The sequence below is a fragment of the Arachis ipaensis genome, chromosome B10, assembly GCF_000816755.2.
Source record: "Arachis ipaensis cultivar K30076 chromosome B10, Araip1.1, whole genome shotgun sequence".
Classification (NCBI taxonomy): Eukaryota; Viridiplantae; Streptophyta; class Magnoliopsida; order Fabales; family Fabaceae; genus Arachis; species Arachis ipaensis.
Genome location: NC_029794.2, coordinates 105,342,681 through 105,366,403, shown reverse-complemented (window position 1 = coordinate 105,366,403; position 23,723 = coordinate 105,342,681). Strand labels below are relative to the sequence as shown.

The 23,723-nt window shown below is 34.6% G+C and overlaps 3 protein-coding genes across 3 annotated transcripts; all 3 read right to left on the bottom strand.

The window, feature by feature from the left end:
* LOC107620992 (protein FAR1-RELATED SEQUENCE 5-like) lies at positions 3,148 to 3,918 on the bottom strand. Its single transcript, XM_016323054.1, has one exon. It carries the CDS (start codon positions 3,916 to 3,918, stop codon positions 3,148 to 3,150), a length of 771 nt encoding a protein of 256 aa, XP_016178540.1.
* LOC107620993 lies at positions 3,949 to 5,920 on the bottom strand. Its single transcript, XM_016323055.1, has 4 exons — positions 5,888 to 5,920; positions 5,165 to 5,215; positions 4,270 to 4,500; positions 3,949 to 4,215 (listed from the first exon to the last, which is right to left on the bottom strand). Exons 1-4 carry the CDS (start codon positions 5,918 to 5,920, stop codon positions 3,949 to 3,951), a joined length of 582 nt encoding a protein of 193 aa, XP_016178541.1.
* Positions 13,324 to 22,385, bottom strand: LOC107620994 (uncharacterized mitochondrial protein AtMg00810-like). The gene is made up of 3 exons (XM_016323056.1): positions 22,201 to 22,385; positions 13,786 to 14,113; positions 13,324 to 13,680 (listed from the first exon to the last, which is right to left on the bottom strand). Exons 1-3 carry the CDS (start codon positions 22,383 to 22,385, stop codon positions 13,324 to 13,326), a joined length of 870 nt encoding a protein of 289 aa, XP_016178542.1.

Genomic DNA, 23,723 nt, shown 5'->3' with positions numbered 1-23,723 from the left:
TGTATTGATTGGAATAAGATAGGGGTAGATATTAACGAGAGGTTTCAATTATGGTAGCTTATGATACACCCATAGCATCTTTACTAAAATTAGAAAGAATTATTCATGTCTTCTTGTTAGACTTACTAAAATAGACAAATTTTTTAATTATGTATTTTTTATTTCTCTCATTGCATATCACTTTTTCATTATCCTATTAAGAACTTACTTATAATTCTAAATAAAACTTAAAATCATCAGTGTTATTTACCTCATTTTTTTCAATTTTTTTATGATGAGCTCATCTTTACTAAAGTTAAAAAAAACTATATAACATATATTTCACAACTATAAAAACAAAATTACTTGAAATTTAGATAATAATGATCCATTCACTAATCATGCTAATTATTCGATTTTTGGTTTGGGTGGGCAAATTATTCCCCATTCGGCCATTCCAGCCCAGCTACTTCCTCGTCAGAAGACTCATTGGGAATCCAGGTCCATTTACACCAACTTATTCGTATTGACACATTTGACACCTTCAAATAATCGTATTGCATGCTAAGTCTATTGGCACTTGCTATTCCACCAGAAAACCTAGTCCTATCACAAACTGTTGTTTAATTACTATTAAGCTCTGAGTTTTCATCAAAAGCACATAAAGGGTGCTAAAAAAGATTCATCCCACAAAAAGGTGCATAAAAAATCACTTAACAGAATTTTTTTATCAATCTTTTGTTCTTTTGGACATTTTATACCAAAGTCCACCGCATCCAAGATGAATATCTAACCATCAAGCCGACAACAAAATCTATATCAAATTCTATAGCTTTACATGAATTATTAGCGAAGGAGGGAGAGAGCAAGGTTAAAAGTTAAAAAGGCAAAAAGAGAATTAGCTGGGCTAGGCTTTTACTCCCTACTCAGTCTCTGAGCTGCGCTGCAAAATCAATCAGCATAAAATGGGGACTGCAACTTTGGTTGGGATGGTTAGAGTAGAAAAACTAATATAGAGCGTGGAGGGAGGTTAAAGGTTGGGATTCCAAGATACACAAGATAAGACCTACCTTTGTGGTCGTAAAGACTATATGCTACCAATATTTACATTAGAAACATAACCTAATATCACATACACGACACCAGGCATAAAGTTGTTGTAATGAGATAAATAGAATCAAGGGCACGCATTTCAAAGTGAAATCTTCAAAAATTAACTCCTGCTTATGTAATTCACGTCACTGCACATTTATCTTTGGTTTTTCCATCTACTTTGGGTGTTGTAGATCCAGAAGACGATAAATGCCTCCCCGTATTTCTTGCCACATGTAAATAACATTTAGTAGAAAGTTTGCAAAAGCTTCCATTTTTAAATTTCAATTATATAGAACTGGTCATCAAACCAATGCATGTTCTTATTAACCATCCGAACATTTGTCATTGATTTAAGATCTCCATTGAAATTCAAAATGATCAATCAACCCAATTGCACATATGAGATACGAAGGCAACAGATACCAGGGATGTATATATCCAAATCACTTCAGATAATGATCGGTTGACAATAATACCATAAATTAATTGCAGCAATAATTGCAAAATAATATTTACCTATGGACCTGTGATCATTCTGGAGCCACCAGTGATTGATGATTGTTGAGTATTATGTCGTGGAGCCTGCTGCTTAAACTCATGTTATTGCAAGGCTATTGCTAATTGTAGATCAGAACTGTCACACAATTACAGGTAAGATCAAAATTAACCATATCATATTGAATAATTTTAATTGAAATTACAACTGGATTTAAAAAGAAAAGGGGGAAGGGAGAAAATGTTTACAATAAATTCTATGGGAGTCAATTTTTGGAACCTAATGTATGGTCTAATGCTCAAGTTAAATCTCGCATTTCACATGGCCTTTGTAAATAAATCTACATAAAATATTCCTAACTAGCATCTTAAACCAGAAATAAAGGATTCCACAACCTTAAACCATTAACTATACCATATTACAGCACTTCATTGCTACTGTACGAAGCATTCTCATCATATACCTACAATATAAGTAATATAATATCATTAGTACTAGCTTATAAGTAGCAATTAAAATTTTGTCATAACTCATTAGTAAAAATACTTACTAGTGAATCATCTTCAATGTTCATGTGATCATCCAAGTCATTATCAAATGTGTCAATTCCTTGGCCTTCTATATGTGAAATGCCTTGAGGGACATGACAAGTTGTTCGATTGTGGCCCTCCATGCCACACTGTCCACATCGATGTTTTCTTTTATTGGACTGTACAACACCCCTCTTTTGTCCTACATTTTCTTGGGTCCCTTGGCATGCTATGTCCCAGGTCATTGGTTGCAAGCCCAGCTCCAGAAGCATTCACTTGTACATCATCTCTTACACTATCTACATCATTAACCAACTCTTTTTGTGCAGCATCTTCCTCCTTAAATTGTTTCAACAAATTCATAGCCATTTCCTATGTAAAGATAAATCTCTTGTTATCTTGGCAAGCAAAGTTATCTAGTTGTCTAAACCAATCCATCAAACAACCGTATTGACTTAGTATCAAAGAATCCCATTGAAATCTAATCACATATTGCAAACCTACTTTGGCTGTCTTGGTCCACCGAGGCAAGACTAATGACCTTGGCAACTCATCTATATCTTCATGCACCAAGACGCAAACTATGTGTTCACAAGGAATGCCAAATGATTCCATTCTCATACATGAACAATTGAATTCCATCTCAATGTCACAAAAGAATACATGCCATATCTCATTTGACGTTCGGTCCAAACCGACAGAGTAAATCACAAAAGAGCCAATTTGCCTCGTATTTATTACCTTCATTGATGTAGCTCGTACAAGGATTGGTTGGAACATATAAAATATTGATAGGGTATAAACATTGGTATCACTCCTCTCTAACTGTTGAAAATACGTTTGCATACTGGGTCTCTCATTCCCAGATGCGAAGTTAGCCTGGACCTCTTTCTACCGAATATGGTTGACACATCGATTAAAGTGTTGAATGAACTTAACCAGATTGTACCTTGAATTGACATACTTTGCAATGATTGAGTTTAATCCCTCACACCAAGAAGTAGTCCAAAAACCAGCAAAAAACTTCCCTCTTATATGTGTAGTTGCCTATGAATATCTCTTTTTATACATATCTAGGACCCAATTCTTGTTTTTGACACCAAATCCCTCAACCATTTCAAACCAATTTTGACGAAATACATCAATTTCATAGTCGCCTAGCATACACTTTTTAAACATGAAGGTAAACTGGGGCTTGCCAATGTTACTTGTTGTATTGCGAATTAGATGCCATGCACATAATCTATGATGTGCATTAGGAAACTCTTTCTCAATGGCGAACTTCATTGATAGATCACCATCCATGATAACCGAAACAGGTGCTTTCCCATTCATTGCCACCTTCAGTTGTTGTAGCAACCACCTATATGTGTCTTTTTCCTCATCGCAAATTAAAGCAACAGCAAAAATAATTGTTTTATTGTGATGATTGACACCAGAAAATACCACCAATGGACACATATATTTATTCCTCTTATCGGTAGCATCAAAAGCCAGCACATCACCAAATAATGAGTAATCTATCCTACTGAGACCATCGCACCAGAATAAATTGCGTAAAGTACCATCGGCATCCATGTGATGATTAAAATAGAGAGAAGGGTCATTTGTTGCTTGATCTTCTAGATACTTCAAAGCTGCATATGCATCACCGGGTAACTGGCACCTCTGCTTTGCTATTTTATTGTACATGTCCCTTTGCGTGAAAGAGAGATACTCGTAGCCACCTGCCTGATTTGCTAATGCCCGATATATCTGTCCAACACTAATCCCACCCTTTTTCATGTTAATCATGTGTCCAATATCAGCCTCGGACATGAATTTATGCCCATGAAGCAATCCAGTCAATCAAGGATCTAGAAGTGGATGATTGTGTTCATAAGAAAAATAAGAAATAAACCAATGACCACTAGGTACATCTAGACGAATCTCCATCATTGCACTGCAGCCACACCTTGTCTCAGGTGTAGGTTTTTTCTTAAAGTTTCCAATGCCATAATTATTTTGCAGTCTAAATCCTTCACGATGACATACAAAATTCTTCAACTTAAGTACGCCCGCACGACTCTTCCTAGTCCTGTTCTTCCAAGCACTGAGCCTCTTATCCTTGCATATCTATTGTAGAATTCAAATGTAATTTCGACATAAAAAAAAGTAAAAATGACATACATCTTCGTCCCTGATGTTCCAAAATTCAATGATCCCAATGTCTTCGAGTGAGTCAATGTTATACCCTTCATCGAAGCCGTGATAATCGAACATTGGTTCTACATTTGTGTTGTCCTTATCCATATAATCCACGTCAACTTTCTCATGTTTTTCTTCCTCCTGCTCATACTGATCATATAATATATGCTCACTATTAACCCTTTCATGAGAAAATTTCTGACCCATTACTTCCTGAACACCAATACACAATTCAAAATGAAACTTCAGTTTGTATATAAATTGCCAAAAATGATAAGAACAAATATTTTTAATGAATTCCTTATATATCATGCACATATTTATGCTTGAACCACCCTGATAAGTTAAAAAAAAAACTACTCCAACACTTTTTTTCTCTTTCATAAATAACTCAAGTTTCTTAATAATTTTCCAAGACAAGAAGAATTTTCAAATCATATTCTGGTTAGCTCTTAGAATCTAAGTAGTGAGGAGTGTGTTAAATACTAATTCGGCTATATCTATGTGTGAAAAACAAGGTTGAACATATTAAAAAGATACTAACAAGTTGAGATAAACTATTTTATTTTTGGAATAATTGAAAATTAGATATTTTCAACAACATAAAAAGTATGTACGGAAATATTACCCCCAAGCCATAGTGAATTCCTCACTAAAGTCATGCTCCTTATTTTTTGTTTTTGTTTTTTTTGCTTGAATAAATTATAGTATAAGAGAGATTGGAAGAAGACAAAGTCAGCACTAATGTATCCCCAAAATCTATTTCTATAATACTTCTAAAGGCTAAATAAAAGTAAGCATGTTGGTGGCTTAGATTGCCTCATTCTAAAGAGCAAAAAGGGAAAAAAATAAAAACAAAAATACAGGTGCTACAAACCTCAAGCAATAATTTCTTATGACATTCTTCTGCATACAGAATAAATTTTACCTGAAACAACAAGAACAGATGGGGCAGAGGCTCCTTAAAAGTGCGTAGTAGCCGTTAGGTTTTCTATGCCTCTTTCTTCTCCTACATTTTTTCACATTTTGTTTATCAACTACTTGTAATGCTCTAAGCTTCAAAATTAATTAATATTGTCTTATTATTATACTTTGATTTTATATGCTATTACACCTTTTCAGATATTACTAGTCGAGAACAGTAACTAATCTAATTAACTAAACAAAAATTACACATGTAGTCAACTTTATATATTTGTTATTATTATTTTCATTTTGAGATCACAACTATTTCTAGATTATTGGAACTCTAAAACCAGCGATCAACATTAATAAAATTTGAGAATGCTTGTTGCATGAAAGTAGCGATAAAATAACTCATTTTTGTGTATTCACTTGAAACTCATCATAGCATAAAATGTGGCTCCCACTACTCACTTCACATTCATTCCCTCAACACATTGAATCATAAGATGCATTGTGATCCCTATTTTAACTGGCCACCCACTGTATCATCCTATGATGATGGGATGATGATTCCCGTGCACATAAAAAATGCACTGTACAAATATGTCTCTTCTCTATAGTTGGGGACTATTATGCTAAAGGCTTACACTTTCATACATTAAAGTTTAGAGTTTGAAAACTTATAATTACTTACCTGAAGTGAGGTCACATAAGGAGTGGTCAACATAAGTTTGATCATCCAAGAAAGAAGTTAATGATAATTTGTTACGGCTTCAAGGTCAATAGAGGTAGGGTTTGGGCCATGAGAATGTGCTCCTAGGTATACAATGTAGCACTGTACATATATATATATATATATTGGTGAAATGCAACATGTTACCACAAATTAAAGCTTACAACTTACAAGTTACAACAATAATTACAGTATTTTTTTTCATAAGAAATTAAGCAAAAAACAAATAAAACTAAAGCTACCTTTTTACTGCTATGGACTGCATCCGGCAAAAATGCTACGAGAAGAAATGATATGGCAATAATAAGTGGAAGATTAAGGTAGTGAAAACTGGATTTGCCCATTTGAATGTGGGAATTGCTTGGCAGACATAGCATACAATTCAATTATATAGGGGATTCATCAATTCCTCGCGTATTATGTTAATGTTCCTTTATCTCTATTAATGTCTTACGCGTGCTTACTGGTCTTGTCAAAGTGCTTCTTCACTCAGATTTTGCCTTTATAACTCTCAACTTTTAAAAGTAATTTAAAAAACTGAGCACACTGCAAAGTCCATAATGATTTAGCATACTAGTAAAACAAATCTTCAAAAATGTGAAATTTTATTATTAAATCTTTTCTATGAACTCACTGTCAATATTAAACTTTTCACAAATCTGTCAATATTAAACTTTTCACAAATCTGAACTTTCCATGTACAGCTCTTAACTTTCATGAGGAGCAATTGTTGTTTTGTCAGCAAAAGACACATTTTCAGATAGCGCATATAAGTATCATTATTAGTTCTTATGGCTCTATATATAAACCATAAGAAAAAAATAAACAAAAAATAGATAAGAATATTTGTAAGTACATCTCCCCCCCCAAATTAAAAGTGTGTCTTTGCACTTTTAAGATATCGGATCAGATATGGATAACTATAGTTCTATTACAAGAAGAAACAACACTTATGAATCAAAAAAATAGAAGAAAATTGAAATCACTGATAAACAATTGAAACGAAGTTTCCTCTAACATATATCAAACACAAATATAATTAAACTTCATTCAAATTCACAAAAAACTTGCCATAGAAAAAAAAAACAAAATATTATATTATCATTGAAAAATATTTTAGTGGTGGTCTGGGGCAGAGCAGAAGCCAACTCACTTGGTAGATTCCTGATCAAACAATTCAAAACAACAGCCTTAACATACACATGTCTTATGAAGTCAATAAAATTTCAGATACATTGGGGACTCTGCATTTGTACACGGGGGGATTATAGGATGTGTTTACTCATACAATATGAATATGAATGGAAAACTTTGAAAAAAAAAGGTTCAAACTTGAGAAATTCAGCATCTTACTCTTCTCCATCAGTTCATTTATCAAGCGTAAGAAATTAGTAAATCAAATCAATGCATTAAACTAGAAAGTTAACATTCAGAAATATAAACTATATACGTCACAACTTTATGCTAATAGATTCAATATTGTGACTCCTAGTGCTTTCTAAGTATTAAGATTATCAATTCTACTAAGATGAGGAAGCCATTAAGAGAAGGAAAGACTTAAGAAGTGGTGTGAGAGGCATAAATCAATGGTCTGACGCGACAGCGGCGGCGTCAGCGGCGGCGTCGTCTGAGGCGTGTTGCGGTGGCGAGAATAAGCAAACGAGAGATGTAGCAGAGGGAGAGGATGAGAGAATGGCAGTGATTGAAAGAGGAGGAAAAACCCTAGCAGAGCAAATGCTTCTCTTCTCTGAATCTGAAATTAAAAGGAAAAGAAAAAAGAGTGTAAATACAAAAAAATTTGAGGGATCAAAATTTAATTATTAATTTTTCCAAAAAAATGAGGTATATTTTGTAATTATTTTGATGATGGTTAATCATACTCCTACAACAAAATAGGAATAAGGAATTCATGATCTGTTAAACACACTAAAAAAATAAAAAAAATTCAATAAAAAAGAATTTTTTTTATTAAAATAATGATACTCAAGGTCCCAAACAAACACTTACAAAAGAGGAAAAAAAGAAAAGAAAAAAGTAGAGGGGAATGAAAATGAAAAAATCATCGTCATTTAATTTGGTTTCATTTCAACACCACACATTTAATTGGTATGGTCATTATAATAAAGAAAATTATATGGTACAGATCTAAATCTGTACAGATTTAAAGATTTGCTTACTTAAACCACACTTTCTAAAGCCACACTTTTCACTTAAAAGTAAAACCACCATTGAAATTATGAATATTGAAGAAAAATTAGAAGAAGTTACAATGCTTTTTAAACAATTAAAAATGGCTCAAGAAAATAATATTATGGAACACGGTTTTCAAATAGAAGAAGAATTAGTAAATTCTGAAAATATAGAAAATGAAGAACACATTCTAGATTATTCAAGTGACGAAGAACCAGCAATTCCAATACAAGTAAAAAATGAAGCTGGAACATCTAAGGATAATCAATCTCAATTTAAATGGGAAACAGGTTTTGATAATTATGCTTTTAAAAAAGGGTTTACAAATAAAGATTCAAAATATACAAAAATACCATCAAAATATGTTCCTAAAATCCAGGAAATGGAAGGAGAAAGAATGCTCGATTTAGAATGCAAAAAGAACGAAAAAGAAATTTTCGAAAATTGGTTGAATTCCTTTTTATTAGAAGCCTTTACTAATCCAAAACTTAGTGAATTGTCTAGAAGAGATATTTGGAATTACATAGGGTTTCATACTATAGGAACTATAAGAGATTATATGACATCAATAGAAAACCAAATAATAGAAGAATTAGCAACAAAAACTACAGCTTATGATAAGATACTACATATAATGATGATTCTATATAAAGAATTTTTTGAAAAAAAAGATTCAAGTTACCTAACAGGTTTCATACGGTATAATTTAAAATTTGATTATAATCATGGATGATTGGTAAGATGGCAATTATTTTTGTTACAATATCCAATAAAAATTGAATATATTAAGGGTGACAAAAATGTTATTGCAGATACATTAACAAGAGAATGGAGTTCGTCTACAACACATTAGATCAATAAATTCAAAAGTATGAGAAAGAACTCGAAAAATGCAAGCATTGTCAGCAAATAAGGACACAGATCCAATCTCTCAAGAAGGCCATCGAAGCAATGAAATCAACACAACAAGCAAAACCATCAGAGTTCAGCCAGCTAAGCGTGGTGGACAAATCAGGTGAAGAAAAAATTTCAGAAAATAAAACAATTGCTGAAATCATTAAAAAATCCACCCAAGATAAAAAATATTATGTAATTTATAATGGCCCCATGAAAGGAGTATATGATGCCTGGGAAAAAGCAGCACCATTCACACATCAATCAAGGATAATTCATAAAGGAGGTTTTCTAACACTAGAAGAGGCAAAGGAATCCTTCAGGGAATATGAAGCTCTCCATCCAGAGCAAACCTTAAAAAGAGTAGATAAAGCTCCAGTTCAAACCCAGAGAACAGGGATAATAAGAAACATTCCTACAAGGGCTGAAATCAAGGAAAAGAAAAGGGTCTGTAGATCAAATCTCAGAGAAACCCTTAACATAGTCCTGAATTGGACTGAAGAAAAAATGACAATTTTAGGATATTATCCTATTGCCAAAGAACAGCTAACAAAGCTGGTTATATTCCCAGATGCTTCCCCATCGGACACCTATCAGTTTTTCCAATATGGATTAATTGATACAATTTTAATTTTTAATGATCTAAAAATTATTAGTGAGTTTTCTGCAGGATTCGTTGATGCAGTAAAGAGATTTAAAAATATGATTGACAATGTAAATCCAAGGGATATATCCCTAAAATTTACAAACAGTCAACCTATTTTTAATGAAGAAGAAGAATGCTTGGTTCCAGTACACCAAGTAATATTCATGTCCGTCTTCCCAGGAAATTTTCAACCAATTGATCAGATTCAAGATTTAACGGCTTACAGTCATGAAGGAAGGTTATCCAGCACATTAGCAACGGTCTTTGAAAGAACTCAAAAAATAACGAAGGAATCTTACATAAGGATTAATTATAAAAGTAGAAATACTCTGCTTGTGTCCAGTAAAAGAAATGAAATTGAAGAAAGAGAGATGAGACTCTTGGTGGAATTTGAATCAGCATTCTACAACTTATCTGGACTTTTAGAAAAGCTCCCTGAAGGGATAAAGAGGAATCTCTGCTATTTAATAAAAGACAGAGAAGACCACAAGTGCCAGCTATGTGCCTCAGAGATATCTGAAGAAAGCAATAATGAAACGGAATCAACTCACATGATGAAGGAAGGAGACAATGCATCTGAGGGTCACATGATAAAAGAAGAGGACAGTGCATCTGAAGCATCTCTCAACATTATTGCATAGTGACGTAAGCACTTAGGTCATAGAGCACCAACAATGTAGCTGGTGCAAAAGAACAAACAATGACGTAAGCAATGACGTCATAAGAAGGGTAAGGATGGGAATTGTCCATCAAACCCAACTATTATAAATAGGTTGCTTAGGCAATTGTAGAATCATCAGACAATAGAAAGTAGGAGGCTAAGAGTACTCATATGCTAGGAGAGCAAGGAGGAAGCTGCCAAGGCGATTCTATAGTCTGAGGAAGAATTCCCTTAGGGAAAAATAATTCTAAACTCCCCTCTGGAGTTAGCATCTACAATCTCCCCTCTGGAGATAAAAACACCTTATGTAAAATATACTAAATAAAGAAAGTTTTTCTCCAGAAAGGTACATCTTCATCTTAATCTTTAAATTATGAATTATTTAGAAAGTTTAGAATTAACAGAAGAATCTGATTATTATAGATTAACTACTTTATTAGATAATGAAAAACAGGCTGTTCTAAAAACAGAATTAAATCTCAAATCAAATGAAAACTTTAATAAACAAAATCTCTTAAAAGAAGTTTTTAATAGAAAAAATATAATATACTATGGAAAAATTCAACTTGAAGCTCCTATAAAGATAAAATCTGCCAATGGAGAACTTGAAATAGCTTTGATAAATAATGAAGAATTAAGTAAACAGATTGAGAAAATTAAGGATCAACAAAAAAGATCTAAAATTGGATGGATTCATATTAGTACTATACAAGTCTTAATCAAATCTACATATATGAAAGGAATTAATTCACCAATAAGCTTAGCAATATGTGACAAAAGAATTACTGATGACCCAATAGATCAAATAATTGGAATTGTTCATGGAAATTTGGCAAACGTAAATGTTAAATTTAATGCCCATCTTGGATATGCTATACCTTTATCAACTGAAAATCTTGGAAGATCTATAAGTCTGGCTTATAAATTTCACAGAAAGAATCTAATGGAACAAGATGATGAACCATTTTCAATAACATATGCAATAAATTATGCTTTAACAAATAGCCATCATAGTATAATATTTAAAAACAGAGAAAGAATTTATGTCGATGAACTATTTCAGAAAATTGATAAAAAGAAAAAGAGCGAAAAAATTAAAAAGTAAAATAAAGGAGTATAAAAGGGAATTAAATAATCTTCAGATCGAAATTGATGACCTTATAATAAAAATGATAGAAATAAGAATAAATATAAACAAGTTGGAGTTAAACTTAAAAAATTTATAAATGCTTGGAAAACCATATTATGACTTAAAAGAATTAAAGCTGTTGAAAGAAAAAATGGAGAATGAGGTTGAAAAATTAAAAAGATATTTAGAAACAACAGAAAGTGTAGAAATAAAAGAAGTTTTTGAAGATTTGAGAAATTATATTAAAGAAAAAGACAAATAGATAAAAGATTTTATATACAATAATCCTTGCAAAAAAGAATATTATAAACTAAAACAAGATTGAAAAACTATACAAATGAAATCAGAATTATAAATACTAGTAGAAATGGTCAACATTTTTTATGAATTTCCAAATTATACAAATTATAAACTTAAAATTGGTATAAGAGCCAAGTTAACGATTAAGGGTAACACTTTCTCTTTAAGCAACACTTTTAGTGATACGCTTTTAAACCAAATAAAAACAAAAATCTGTAAATCTGTACCAAAATGTATCTGTACACTAAATGGACCCTGTAATTGTACTCACTTTAACAGCTGACCCTTTGACACTAATTGTTCTCTCCTCGTCATGGGTAGATTGAGGTTTTTGAAACCTTTATTCTAAAAAAAGAAGGTAGGCAAACATGTGATGTAACATAACAGCTTGTAATTTGCAATACTTATTGTGGGGTCCAATAGATATAATGTGATCTTAGCATCAAGCATCGCCAATCCATAAATGAAAGAGTGATGTTAGGGAATAAGAATTTAGAATTATTTTATTTTATTTAATATTTATAGTTTTATATATATAATATTTAAAATTATTTATTTATTATATTTAATGTTTTGCATTTATTTTAGAGATAATAATTATATATTTATTATATTTAATATTATATTTTTATTTTAACAGTAATTAATAATTATAAACAAAAGATAAAAAAGACAAATTATGACTATTTATGCTTTCAAACTAGCCCAAATATTTTTGAACTAAAAAGTTTATTAATTAATTAAGGACTACTATCAGTGTATCGCTATTACTGTTGTATGTGGCAGTTCTTATATATATGATATACTTCATGCACCTCGTCCTTTTTTCTTTGAGTGTTCTTTTTCAACTTTGAAGGAGGACCACTTTAATTGAATTAGGTTCTGTCTTGTTATTGTCGTACTATGCTTGCTGGATATGGATATCAATCGGTCAATTCAGTAGAATGGAGAATGTATGTCCTTCTCATGAAATCCAGTAATATAATGTTATATGGTATGGGCCTTCATTTGTTTTCTTCTAAGTTTCCTTCAATTTTCGTCATCTATGATAATCAAATTTCAACTCCTTGACATCATAGGAATAAATAATAAAGGTGATATATATTTGTAGTTTTGAGCAAATAATTCATAATAATTGTATTATTCGTATTAAAAACAAGTGAATAATTTAAAAAGTGTATATTGAGTGTGTTTCAAATGATACAATATATAAGGGTATATATAGGTACTAAAAGAATCAAAGCGTAATATCTTATGATAAATATACAGATATGCTAAATAATTTTAATTGATCTAATTAATCCTAATTATACTTTAACATTTCCCCTCAAACTCAAGTGAGAGCTAAATATATACCATCTTGAGTTTGGATACTAGAGTCCGAAAACGAGTAGGATAATGAGCCTTCGTGAAGATATCAGCAGTTTGATCTAGAGTCCCAACAGCTACGAGACGAACAGCATCAATAAGAAGGCGTTGTCAGACAAAATGACAGTCAATTTCAATGTGTTTGGTAAGTTCATAAAAACATCATTATGATCAATCTGAATAGCACTGCAGTTGTCACACAATAAACATCAGTTGGAGACGACTGAGGGGCACCCAAGTCCTCGAGATTCGAGAAGCCAACAAATCAAGACAACCTCAGTAGTAGTGTCAGCAAGAGCACGGTATTCAGTTTCGGTGCTTGATCGAGCAGTGAACGTTTGTTTCTTGACTCGCCAGGAAATGAGAGAGTCACCAGCCTGAAGGGTTAAAGATGAATATGCAGAAAAATGAAGACCATGAAACATAGTTCCTTTGATGTAACGAAGAATCCGAAGAGCTACAACATAGTGAGTAGTACGAGGAGCTGACAAAAACTGGCTAAGAACATGAACTGGATAGGTGATGTCGGGTCGTGTGGCAGTCAAGTAGACAAGACCTCCAACTAACTATCGATAAAAAGTAGAGTTATCTAAAATAGTGCCATCCATAGGAGTAAAGTGAATATTAGGTTCAAGAGGAGTAGACTCAATGTGACTATCGGTAATTCTAGCTCGAGCAAGAAGATCAAAAGCATACTTAGCTTGAGAGAAATAGATATTATCATCTGAGGATATGACTTCAAGGCCAAGAAAATAACTGAGAGAACCAAGATCTTTCATCTCAAATATGTAGTGAAGGGATGATTTAAAATCAGAGATACCATCTATATTATCTCCAGTAATGATAATGTCATCAACATACAAAAGTAGAAGAACAACCCCACGTTCACTTTTACGAATAAAAAGAGCATTCTTATGAGGGCTGCAAGTGAAACCGAGATTGCATATAATGGTGCTGAACTTGTCAAACCATTTACGATGAGCCTGCTTGTAAACCCCGCTAAAATTAGTAAATAATTAGTCAATAAATTGAATTTTAATTAGAAAAATTAAAAATGTAAATCTAATATCAAAATAGGATAGAACTCTTCAAAACAAGAATTTTGACACTAATTTCGAAAAATTTGGCCCAAAATTGGGCTGGATGGGCCGAACCGATTGAACTAGGCCTGTGGGTCCAACCAGACCCATAACTTAAAATGGGCAGAAGCACCTCCTTCCCCATTCAGCTTAGAAACACGCTGAAACAGCAAGGGGGAGAGGAGAGCTCCCTAACCCTCACTCCCACTTCCATCTGCCATAACTTCTCCGTTCGGGCTCCGATCGCCGCACCGTTTGCGACCACGCGTCCAGCGCGTTGAGCTCTACGTTTCTATCGGATAAATTTCATGGGTAAGCCACAATCCCATATTAGGTTCTCTACCCCATTTTATTTGAGAAATCGAGCCCTTATAATGAGATTTTACCAAATTTGGTATTCTAGGTTCGATTTAGCTTGCAGAGCTTATCGGGTTTGAGTTACTTTGTGCATGGGTAAGGTGAGGAAACCAAAACCCTATCTAAAATTCTGAATTTGTGCATTAGAGATTGAGTTGAGTATATATATGTGTTGTATATTTGCATTAGGTGGTGTGTTGTAATTGAAACTTGGCATTGTGGACATTTGGAGGCTTGGTGGAGGATTGGTGCTAAGGCCTTGGTATTTGTTTTGAGTGGTGGGGGCTGTGTGTATAGCTTGAGTGGCTGCCTTGGATCAAACGTGGTGATCGGCCAAGGTATGGTTTAGGTTTCGCACATTTAATATGTAAGGCTCTGTGAAAACTTAGGCTAGAAAACTATAGGATAAGTTGAAGTGGTTAAATGTGTTAAATGATTAGTCTTTATGATATTGATGGATAACTTGATGTTGAGCTTGTGTTGAGGAATATGGTGAATTTATGATGTCTTCTTGGTGTTGGTTATAGGTGAGCAATTGATAATGTGGGTTGAATGAGCAATTTATGATAAATGGAGGATTTATGATCATGGCAATATAATGATATGGTTGAGATTAAGTGGTATTTATTTGAATTTGTTGGTATTGATATAATGAATAATGATGTGATGATGGTTGGAGTCTTTTGTGATGATGACAATATGTGTATATAGAATAATATGACAGTTTGTGATTAAAACTTGTAGAGTTGGATTGAAATGAGATGTTAATGAGCTGAGAAAATGATAGGATTGCAAGGATTATTGTGCTATTGTTAAGGGTAAATATATTGATGGTTATGAATATATTGAATTGAGTGGGAATGAATTTTGAAAAGAAAATGAGGTTTTGAAGTTTTTGAAAAAAAACTTGGTTTTCGGCTGAACTTCGCGGTTCATAACTGGAGCCTCAAATTTTAGTTGGAAGTGGAATTTATTTCAACTCAAAGATGGTTTTGTAAGCTTTTGAACGGTATAAATTTTGTAAAAAATGGAATTTTGTAGCAAAAGTTATGAATGTCAGAAGTTTAAGTGTGAATTATGTATTATGCAGGTGGATTATGCAGCTTTCTGGGTAAACTGCGTTTTTTTTTTTAACAACGTACGCCCACGCGTACGCGTGGCATAAAATTTTAAACTGCACATGCACGAGTACCCATGCGTGCGCATGATGAGCCAACATGCATGACCACGCGTACGCATGACCCACGCGTACGCGTGACATGATTCTCACCTACGCGTACGCATGGTAAAGGAATGCACGCGTGCTACCTTTTTATACTCCCACGTGTATGCGTGGCCCATGTTTTCTACAAAACTGGATTTTTGTGTTTTAAACCAGATTTTAGACTTCTAAACCTCTATTTTCATCCTTTTAGCCATAAGGTATAATACTAAGACTAGTAGCTAGTTAAAGCTAGGGAAATAAGGTAACTTGGAGATGAAGAAAGAGGTAAACATGATGAGATATAAGAAAGAAATGTGGATGTTAAATGAAGTTATGATGCCATGGCTTTGATGAATGATTACATAATAATTATGAATATCAAACGGCTTATGAATTGATGATATCTGAGATACGAGTTTCCTTGGGTAACAGAACCGTGGCTTACCACCACGTGTTCTAGGTTGAAACTTGATACTCTGTTGATCCTACGTCATAAGGGTGACCGGGGACGTATAAATTCCAGGGAATGGATATCCCCCATTGAGTGATATATAAATGAATGAATGATTAAATGATGAATGAATGAGAAATCTATGCATAGACTCATGGGGATGCGCGACGAGGGACAGTCTAAGGTTTTCGGACTTATCGGGTTAGCTAGATAACCGACAGATGAGCCTCATCAGTCATAGGACAGGCACACATCATATGCATTTATTTGTTTTGTCTGCTATACATTACCTGGGATTGCCTAACTGAATATATATATCATGCTACCTGTTAAATTTGCTACCTGTACTATCTGTTTCCTGCTTGTGCGTGACATTGTTTGATTGCTTGTCTCTGCTGAATCAATGGTGATGGAGGAGCGGAGGAAGGGTGGATTTATTTGATGTTAATGTTAGGATTTAGAGTAGGCAGGTTTAGAACCTCTTAGGTCACCTACCCACTTTTATGGCTTCTGCTTAGAGTTTAAGTTTTATAATTGTATGTTGGAGTTCTAGGACTGCCACTGGCATTTCCAAGACCTTATATATTATGTGCGTAGCACTTTTACCATGCTGAGAACCTCCAGTTCTTACCCCATACTGTGTTGTTATTTTCAGATGCAGGTCTAGAGGCTCCTCGCTAGGCGTCTGGATTCCTGAAGCAGAGTAGTCCCTAGATTATTTTGAGTTTCAGTTTGTATGTATTTATGTACGTAGCTTTCTCTCCAGAAACTTGATTATTTTGTTCTTCATAGAGGTTAAAAGAGAGTATGGCCTTAGTTCTATATTTTGGGTATCTTGGGATACTTGTATATATGTATGTAAATATTCTTCGGCTAGCCTTGGCTCCGCAGGCTGAGTCAGGAGCTAGTTTCACTGTATTCTTGGCTCTCTTTTCACTCTTTCGCTTATTCATATCTTTAACCTTTAGGTTTCTTAGCATGCAAGTAATTCCGTTCTCTGAGTGTTGCGCTTTTTATTTTGCAGTTTTGCTTTTCCCATTTTTCAAGGCTCCTAGTATATGATATTTTTTTACTATTATACGTATGTATTTACTGATAGAGGTTCGTAACACCACACTACCTCTGTTCTACGACTTAAGCGTAGAGCTCTGTGTAGAAGAGTGTTACACTGCTAAGACCATAAAGTGTCTTACGAAAAAGATAGACTTTGCTAGAAGGACAAGGATATCTCGGAGGTGGTTTCATATAGGCCTTCTTTTTCAAATCTGGTGTGCAAAATTAGAACTCGCACAACTTAACCGGCAAGTGCATCGGGTTATCCAAGTAATACCACAGGTGAGTGAGGGTTGATCTCACGAGGATTGTCGGACTGAGCAAGCAATAGTTATCCTGTTGGACTTAGTCAAGAAAACAGTAAAAGGAGTTGTTGTTAAAAACGCATAAAACAAATAAACAAGAAAAGCAATAAAAGGTTTTGTATAAAACAATGATGAGAAAATAGTTAAGGTCTCGGAAATGTTTATCTTTCTGGATTAAAACATCTTACCAACTATTTTAACAATGAATGATTCATTCTATGGCAAACCATAGGTGACCAAACTCTAATCTCTTAGTGATTTAATTTCCCATCACCTTCACCAAATGACACTCTCGTGGTCATTTAATTCGGGTCAGAGGGTTAAGTTCAGAAAACCAGTTTAGCGCCACAGAAACCTTAATTACCTAAAGCTAACAGGATTTTATGTTACATATACCAATTAGTTCATGTAATTAATAATTTAGGAGGAGTGTTTTCAAGCTATAGCTCAAGCGAGATAGCTCTCTCGAGAATCACAAGAGCTCATGTAGAATAAGGCTCATACTCTCGTTCCACCCAGATTCATAAGATTAAGAACAAAAATAACACCTTAGAATTGAATCAAACATTAATTAAAATAGAAGAATAATAGTTCTAATCCATAGAAATAAACATAGCTCCTAACCTTAACCCAGAGGTTTAGTTGCTCATAACATACAGAGAAAACAGGGTTCTAAAAAGTGCGAAAGGAAGGAGATTCCTAAACCTAACTGATCTTTTCCTTTAAATACTAACCTAATAATAAATGTTAAACCTAAAAGATATTAATTTAAAATAAAAATTACAAAGATAAAATAGGATAAGCCTAAGAAGTGCTAAATCTACTTGGAGGCCCAAAAGTTGTGTGAAACGGACAGCAAGTTTGCATTCAACGCTAGGATTGGGCGTTGAACGCCCAGAGAGAAGAGCACGCTTCTGACTTTAGCCCCCCGCTGGCATTGAACGCCAGGTTGGGCATTCAGCGCCCAGGGGGAGCTGCCAACATTTTCCTTTCTTGCTCCAGGCTTCTCCAAACTGCTCCGAATTTCACCTGAAACCATAAAAACACAAGAAAAACTCAAAGTAGCATCCAAAGGTGAATTTTTCACTAAAATATAATAAAACTTAATAAAATCTAACTAAAAACAATATAAAAATAACTGAAAAAAGGGTATAAGATGCTCACGCATCACAACACCAAACTTAAACTGTTGCTTGCCCTCAAGCAACCAAAACAATATAGGGCCAAGGAAGAGAAAATTCATAAGATTAGAGTTGTCAATTAAGCTCAGGTCCAATTACTGAATAGGGCTATGAACATTCTATTTCTAAATAGCTTTGGCATCTCACTATCCTTTGAAGCTCAGAAATATTGGCATCCTTCAGAACTAGAATTTGGATGATATTATTGATTCTCTTCTTTTAGGCTTTTGTTGATTCTTGAACACAGATTTTCTTTTCTTTGGTGCTTTGCACCTTTGACCCTAGCCGTGACTCTAAGTGTTTTGTTTTCAAGCTTAACTTGATACATAAATACCACAAACACTTAACTGGGGGAACCTTTTGGGTTCGACTTTTTCTTTTGCTTTTACTCCCAGACAGTGGTGCTCAGAGCCTTAGGTATACTCTTTAACAGCATTGGATCACGACTTTAAGTATTCAGTAATCAAGGTTTACTTGACACTTTCACACCACAAGAATATGGTTAGGCAAAACCACTCTTTTGAGCTTTAGATCAATTTTGACCTTCCTAACCATTGTTGCTCAAAGTCTTGGACCTTTTTTTTATTTTTATTTTTGCTATTTCTTTTGCTTCAAGAATCAATCTTTTTCTTATTATAGAGAATTAATATTTCTCTAAATTCCTGTTCCTCAAGAACCAATATACTCAACTTCAATATCAAATATGCACAGTTAAATCATACATTCAGAAAATAGATATAAGGCCACCACATCAAAGTAATTAGAATAATTCATAATGTAACTTGAATTCTCATGTATTTTATTATTACTTTCCTTCTTAAAACTTTATTTAAGTTCAATAGAAAATACATGAGACATCTTTCAAAAATAACTGAAAATTTTCAAAATTAACTACTAAACTAGAAAGCAGAAAATCCTAATAGTGATCATGTAACTCAGAATGGAAAGATAGAAAATAGAATAAAGTACTGAAAACAGAGATAAGATAAGATAAGGGAAACGAAACTCAACCACCTCAGTTATGGTGGTTGTTGCTCTCTCCGGAGGATCCCTTCTAGCACTTCAACTCTTCTAACTCACGCCCCTACTTCTTCTACTTCTCAGCCAGCTTACGAAGGATGATAGACTGGCCCCTGTGTTCTTCCTTCAGTTGGTCCATGGTAGATATCAACTGTCCAATGGATACTGCCAGTTGAGTCCAGTACTCGCGTGGAGGGATTCTTTACCCTTGAGGCTATTCAGGCTGCTTCCTCTTAGGAGGGAGGACTGGCTTTCGGATTGGTGCTTTCCCAAGTTCCCGAGTGTACTCCATGCTCTTCTTTGTGATTAGGTTGTCCACTGCAATAAATATATCTCTGTCAATCTGACTTTGACCTCCTTACATAAGCGATAGATGAGATGGGGAAAAGCAAGCCTAGAGAGGGCTGAGGTCTTTGCTGCAATATTGTATATTTTCGAAGAAATCACTCGATGAACCTCCACTTCATTGCCCAACATAATACAATGGATCATCACAGCTCGCTTCAAAGTGACCTCAGATCGGTTACTAGTGGGAAGGATGGAGTGCTGAATGAACTCCAGCCATCCTCTAGCAACTGGTTCGAGATCATTCCTTCTCAGCTCGAATGGCTGACCCTTAGTGTTGTTCTTCTATTGTGCTCCGGGAAGACATATGTCCTTGAGGACTTGATCTAGCCTTGGATCGGCTTGCACTCTCTTATTGAAAGAGTGAGGGTCGTCCTTTAATGGGGGTAGCTTGAAGATTTTCCTCACTTTTTCCATTCCAAACTGTAGGGTCTTTGATAAACCACCATTTTATGGTTTATTTTGTATTGAATTGAGTGGATTTTATCCATTACTCTCACACTTATTCATATAATTCGCATGTTTTATATTTTTCTTCCTAATTTTGTGCTATGATTGAAAACATGCTTCTTTGGCCTTAAATTCGCTAATTTTAATCTTCTCTTATTACCATTTGATGCCGTAATATGTTTGTTAAGTGTTTTCAGGGTTTATAGGGCAGCAATGGCTTTGAGGATGAAAAAGAAGCATGCAAAAGTGGAAGGAACACAAGAAATTAAGGATTTCAGAATCTGGTAGCAACGCGCACGCATAGGTGACGCGTACGCGTGACCGGTGCAACAGACATACGACGCGCACGCATGGCTGACGCCTATGCATGGCCAGTGAAAAGCCCAGCGACGCATACGTGTGATGAGTGTCACGTGCTGCATTAAACAGAATTCGCTGGGGGCGATTTTTGGGCTACTTTTGACCCAGTTTTAGGCCTGAAAATACAGATTAGAGGCTGTAGAGTGGAGCTAGGAGGGGGAATCATTCAACTTTCATTCACACAATTTTAGGTTTTAGATGTAGAATTCTAAAGAGAGAAGCTCTATCATCTCTCTAGGTTTTAGGGTTTCTACTCCAATTTCTTCTTAGATTTAGATTTAATTTATGTTTTTATTTACAATTCCTTGCAATTTATTGTTCTAGTACCTTTGTTCTTCAATTCCACTTGTTATTTCCTTCACTTTGTTATCCTTATGTTTATGCACTCTTGATACTTTGGATCTTTGTTGATGCAATTTATATGTTCATGTTGTTATTGCTTTCTTCAATTGTCATTGTTAATTTCTTTCAATTGGTAGTTGTTAGATTTTATTATTGTTGTAATTTTTTCATGCTTTTATTTTGAGTCTACCAAGTGTTTGATAAAATGCTTGGTTGGATTTTAAATTATATTTTTTTATTCTTAGCTTGGATTGAGTATTTAGAGACTCTTGAGTTATCAAAACTCTTTTGTTGAATGGTAATTGGAGATTTCCGGTTAGCTTGAACTTCACCAAAGCTAGTCTCTCACTATGAGTTTACTAGGACTTGTTAACTCAAGTTGATTGTATGCACTTGACCTTCCTCCATTGGTTAGAGGTTAACTAAGTGAAGGCAATTCACATTCACCATCACAATTGACGATGATAATGAGGATAGAACTTCTAATTCTCTTTCCTTGCTAAGATCTTTCTTAGTTATTAATTTATTTTCTCGCTATTTTACTTTCTTGTTCCTTATTTCAAAAATCTCAAAAAGATACTTTCCCGTAATCAATAATAAACATACTTCCCTGCAATTCCTTGAGAGACGACCCGAAGTTTAAATACTTCGGTTAATTTTATTGGGTTTGCTTAAGTGACAAACAATTTAAACATTGATTGAGGTTTAATTGTCCATTTAGAACTATACTTGCAATGCGATATTTTTGTAAGAATATTTACCGACATTTTTCCTCCGTCAGTCTTCCCTCGGACCATGGTGCACCAAGTTTTGAACTCTAGGTAATCCTTCTTGTGTTTGTTTGTCATCCATAGATTTGCATAAAATTATCGAACCTATAGAGCTCCAATTTCAGTCACGAGGTTGGCCAGAACTTTTCAACCCCTAATTCAAATTTACTCTTGAATTTCCATGTATTTATCAGCTTTCAGTTTGAATTTTGCTTCCAGAATTACTGTCTTCTTGCTTACAACATTATAGTAATGTTCCTCATAAAGTGTGCTGTAAAACCGGTAAAGCTCGTAAGCAACTGTTGAGGGAGCTTTCCTCTTTCTTGAGGTTGATTCCCTAACCTTTGGTGCCATGGATAGTCAACAAGCGGAGCGTCTCAACATCAAACTTAATTTTTTGCTCGTCCCTGAGCAAAGAGAGAAGAAGAGGACGAAATAGGAAGCAAGGTGAGAAGAAGAAAGAGGAAGAGGGAGGACGTGTGAGAGGAGTGAAGGAAGGTTATGGATTTATAGATGTGGGTGGTGGTGAATTCGGTTATGGGAGGGGTGGTGGAGAAATTGGAATGAATTTTTTATTTATGGAGAGGTGAGGTTGAAAGCTATGAGTAGGATTTGTGGAGATAGGATAAGGATATGATGGGGATTTAGGGAGAGTTTTATGAAGGAGAAATAGTGGTGAAAATAAAAAAGATATGATATGATAAGATATGAGTCAAGTTTAGGAGATTTAGTGGAATGGTCAACTTTGTTGGTAAGACTGCTCCTCTCTCAGTGTTAAATGCCAGGTTGGGCATTGAACGCTGAGACTCGCCCTTGTTTTTTTTTAGAATTTTTGAAATTTCTGGCATTCAATGCCAAGAATGGGCGTTGAATGCCCTAAGGGGACCATGGACACTCCCAATTGGACGTTAAACGTCCAACTCCACTCCCCCCTGGGCGTTGAATGCCAGATTGGCATTCAATGCCAGCAGGAGGCATCCTCCAGGGTGTTCTGTTTCTCCTGCTGTGCTTTTTTGTTTCTGTTCTCAGTGCTATACATGATCACAAACATTAGAAAAATGAGAAAAACTATGAAAATAAATGAAAAATAACTTCATATGAAATCAAACTCAAATAAATAAAAATAGAACAAAAGAAAGTGAAAGTAAGCTATTGGATACGTATGGTTGGGTTGCCTCCTAACAAGCACTTCTTTATTGTCATTAGCTTGACAGCCACTGTTATCATGTCAGTAAGAGGGTGGATTGCTCGCAAACTATCTCATCCCCTAGGTAGTATTTTACCCTGTGGCCATTGACAATGAATTTGTTGTCCAAATTCCGGTCTTGAAGTTCTACATGACCATAGGGGGACACTCCAGTAACCATAAAGGGTCCTGACCATCTTGACTTGAGCTTTTCAGGGAAGAGCTTGAGCCTAGAATTGAATAGCAAAACCTTCTGGCCGGGTTCGAAAACTCTGGAGGCTATTTTTCTATCATGCCATTTCTTTGCCCTTTCCTTGTAGATTTTTGCATTTTCAAATGCAGCATGCCGAAATTTGTCCAGCTCATTTAGTTGGAGCAACCTCTTCTCTCTTGTAGTCTTGGTATCAAAGTTCAGAAAACCTTGTTGCCCAGTATGCTCTGTGCTCCAACTCTACGAGAAGATGACATTCTTTACCAAAGACTAGCTGATAAAGAGACATTCCAAT

Bases quoted from the DNA above. Each gene is read 5' to 3' on its own strand.
- LOC107620992 (XM_016323054.1), bottom strand. From the start codon at position 3,918: ATGTCCGAGGCTGATATTGGACACATGATTAACATGAAAAAGGGTGGG.
- LOC107620993 (XM_016323055.1), bottom strand. From the start codon at position 5,920: ATGTTGACCACTCCTTATGTGACCTCACTTCAG. The intron at 5,216-5,887 runs GTAAGTAATTAT...TTGTTGTTTCAG, and splicing joins CTTATGTGACCTCACTTCAG to GTAAAATTTATTCTGTATGC. The intron at 4,216-4,269 runs GTATGTCATTTT...ATTCTACAATAG, and splicing joins GGAACATCAGGGACGAAGAT to ATATGCAAGGATAAGAGGCT.
- LOC107620994 (XM_016323056.1), bottom strand. From the start codon at position 22,385: ATGGCACCAAAGGTTAGGGAATCAACCTCAAGAAAGAGGAAAGCTCCC. The intron at 14,114-22,200 runs GTAAATTTGAAT...TACTAATTTTAG, and splicing joins AAATACATGGAAATTCAAGA to CGGGGTTTACAAGCAGGCTC. The intron at 13,681-13,785 runs GCTAGAATTACC...TTTTATCGATAG, and splicing joins CTTTTGATCTTCTTGCTCGA to TTAGTTGGAGGTCTTGTCTA.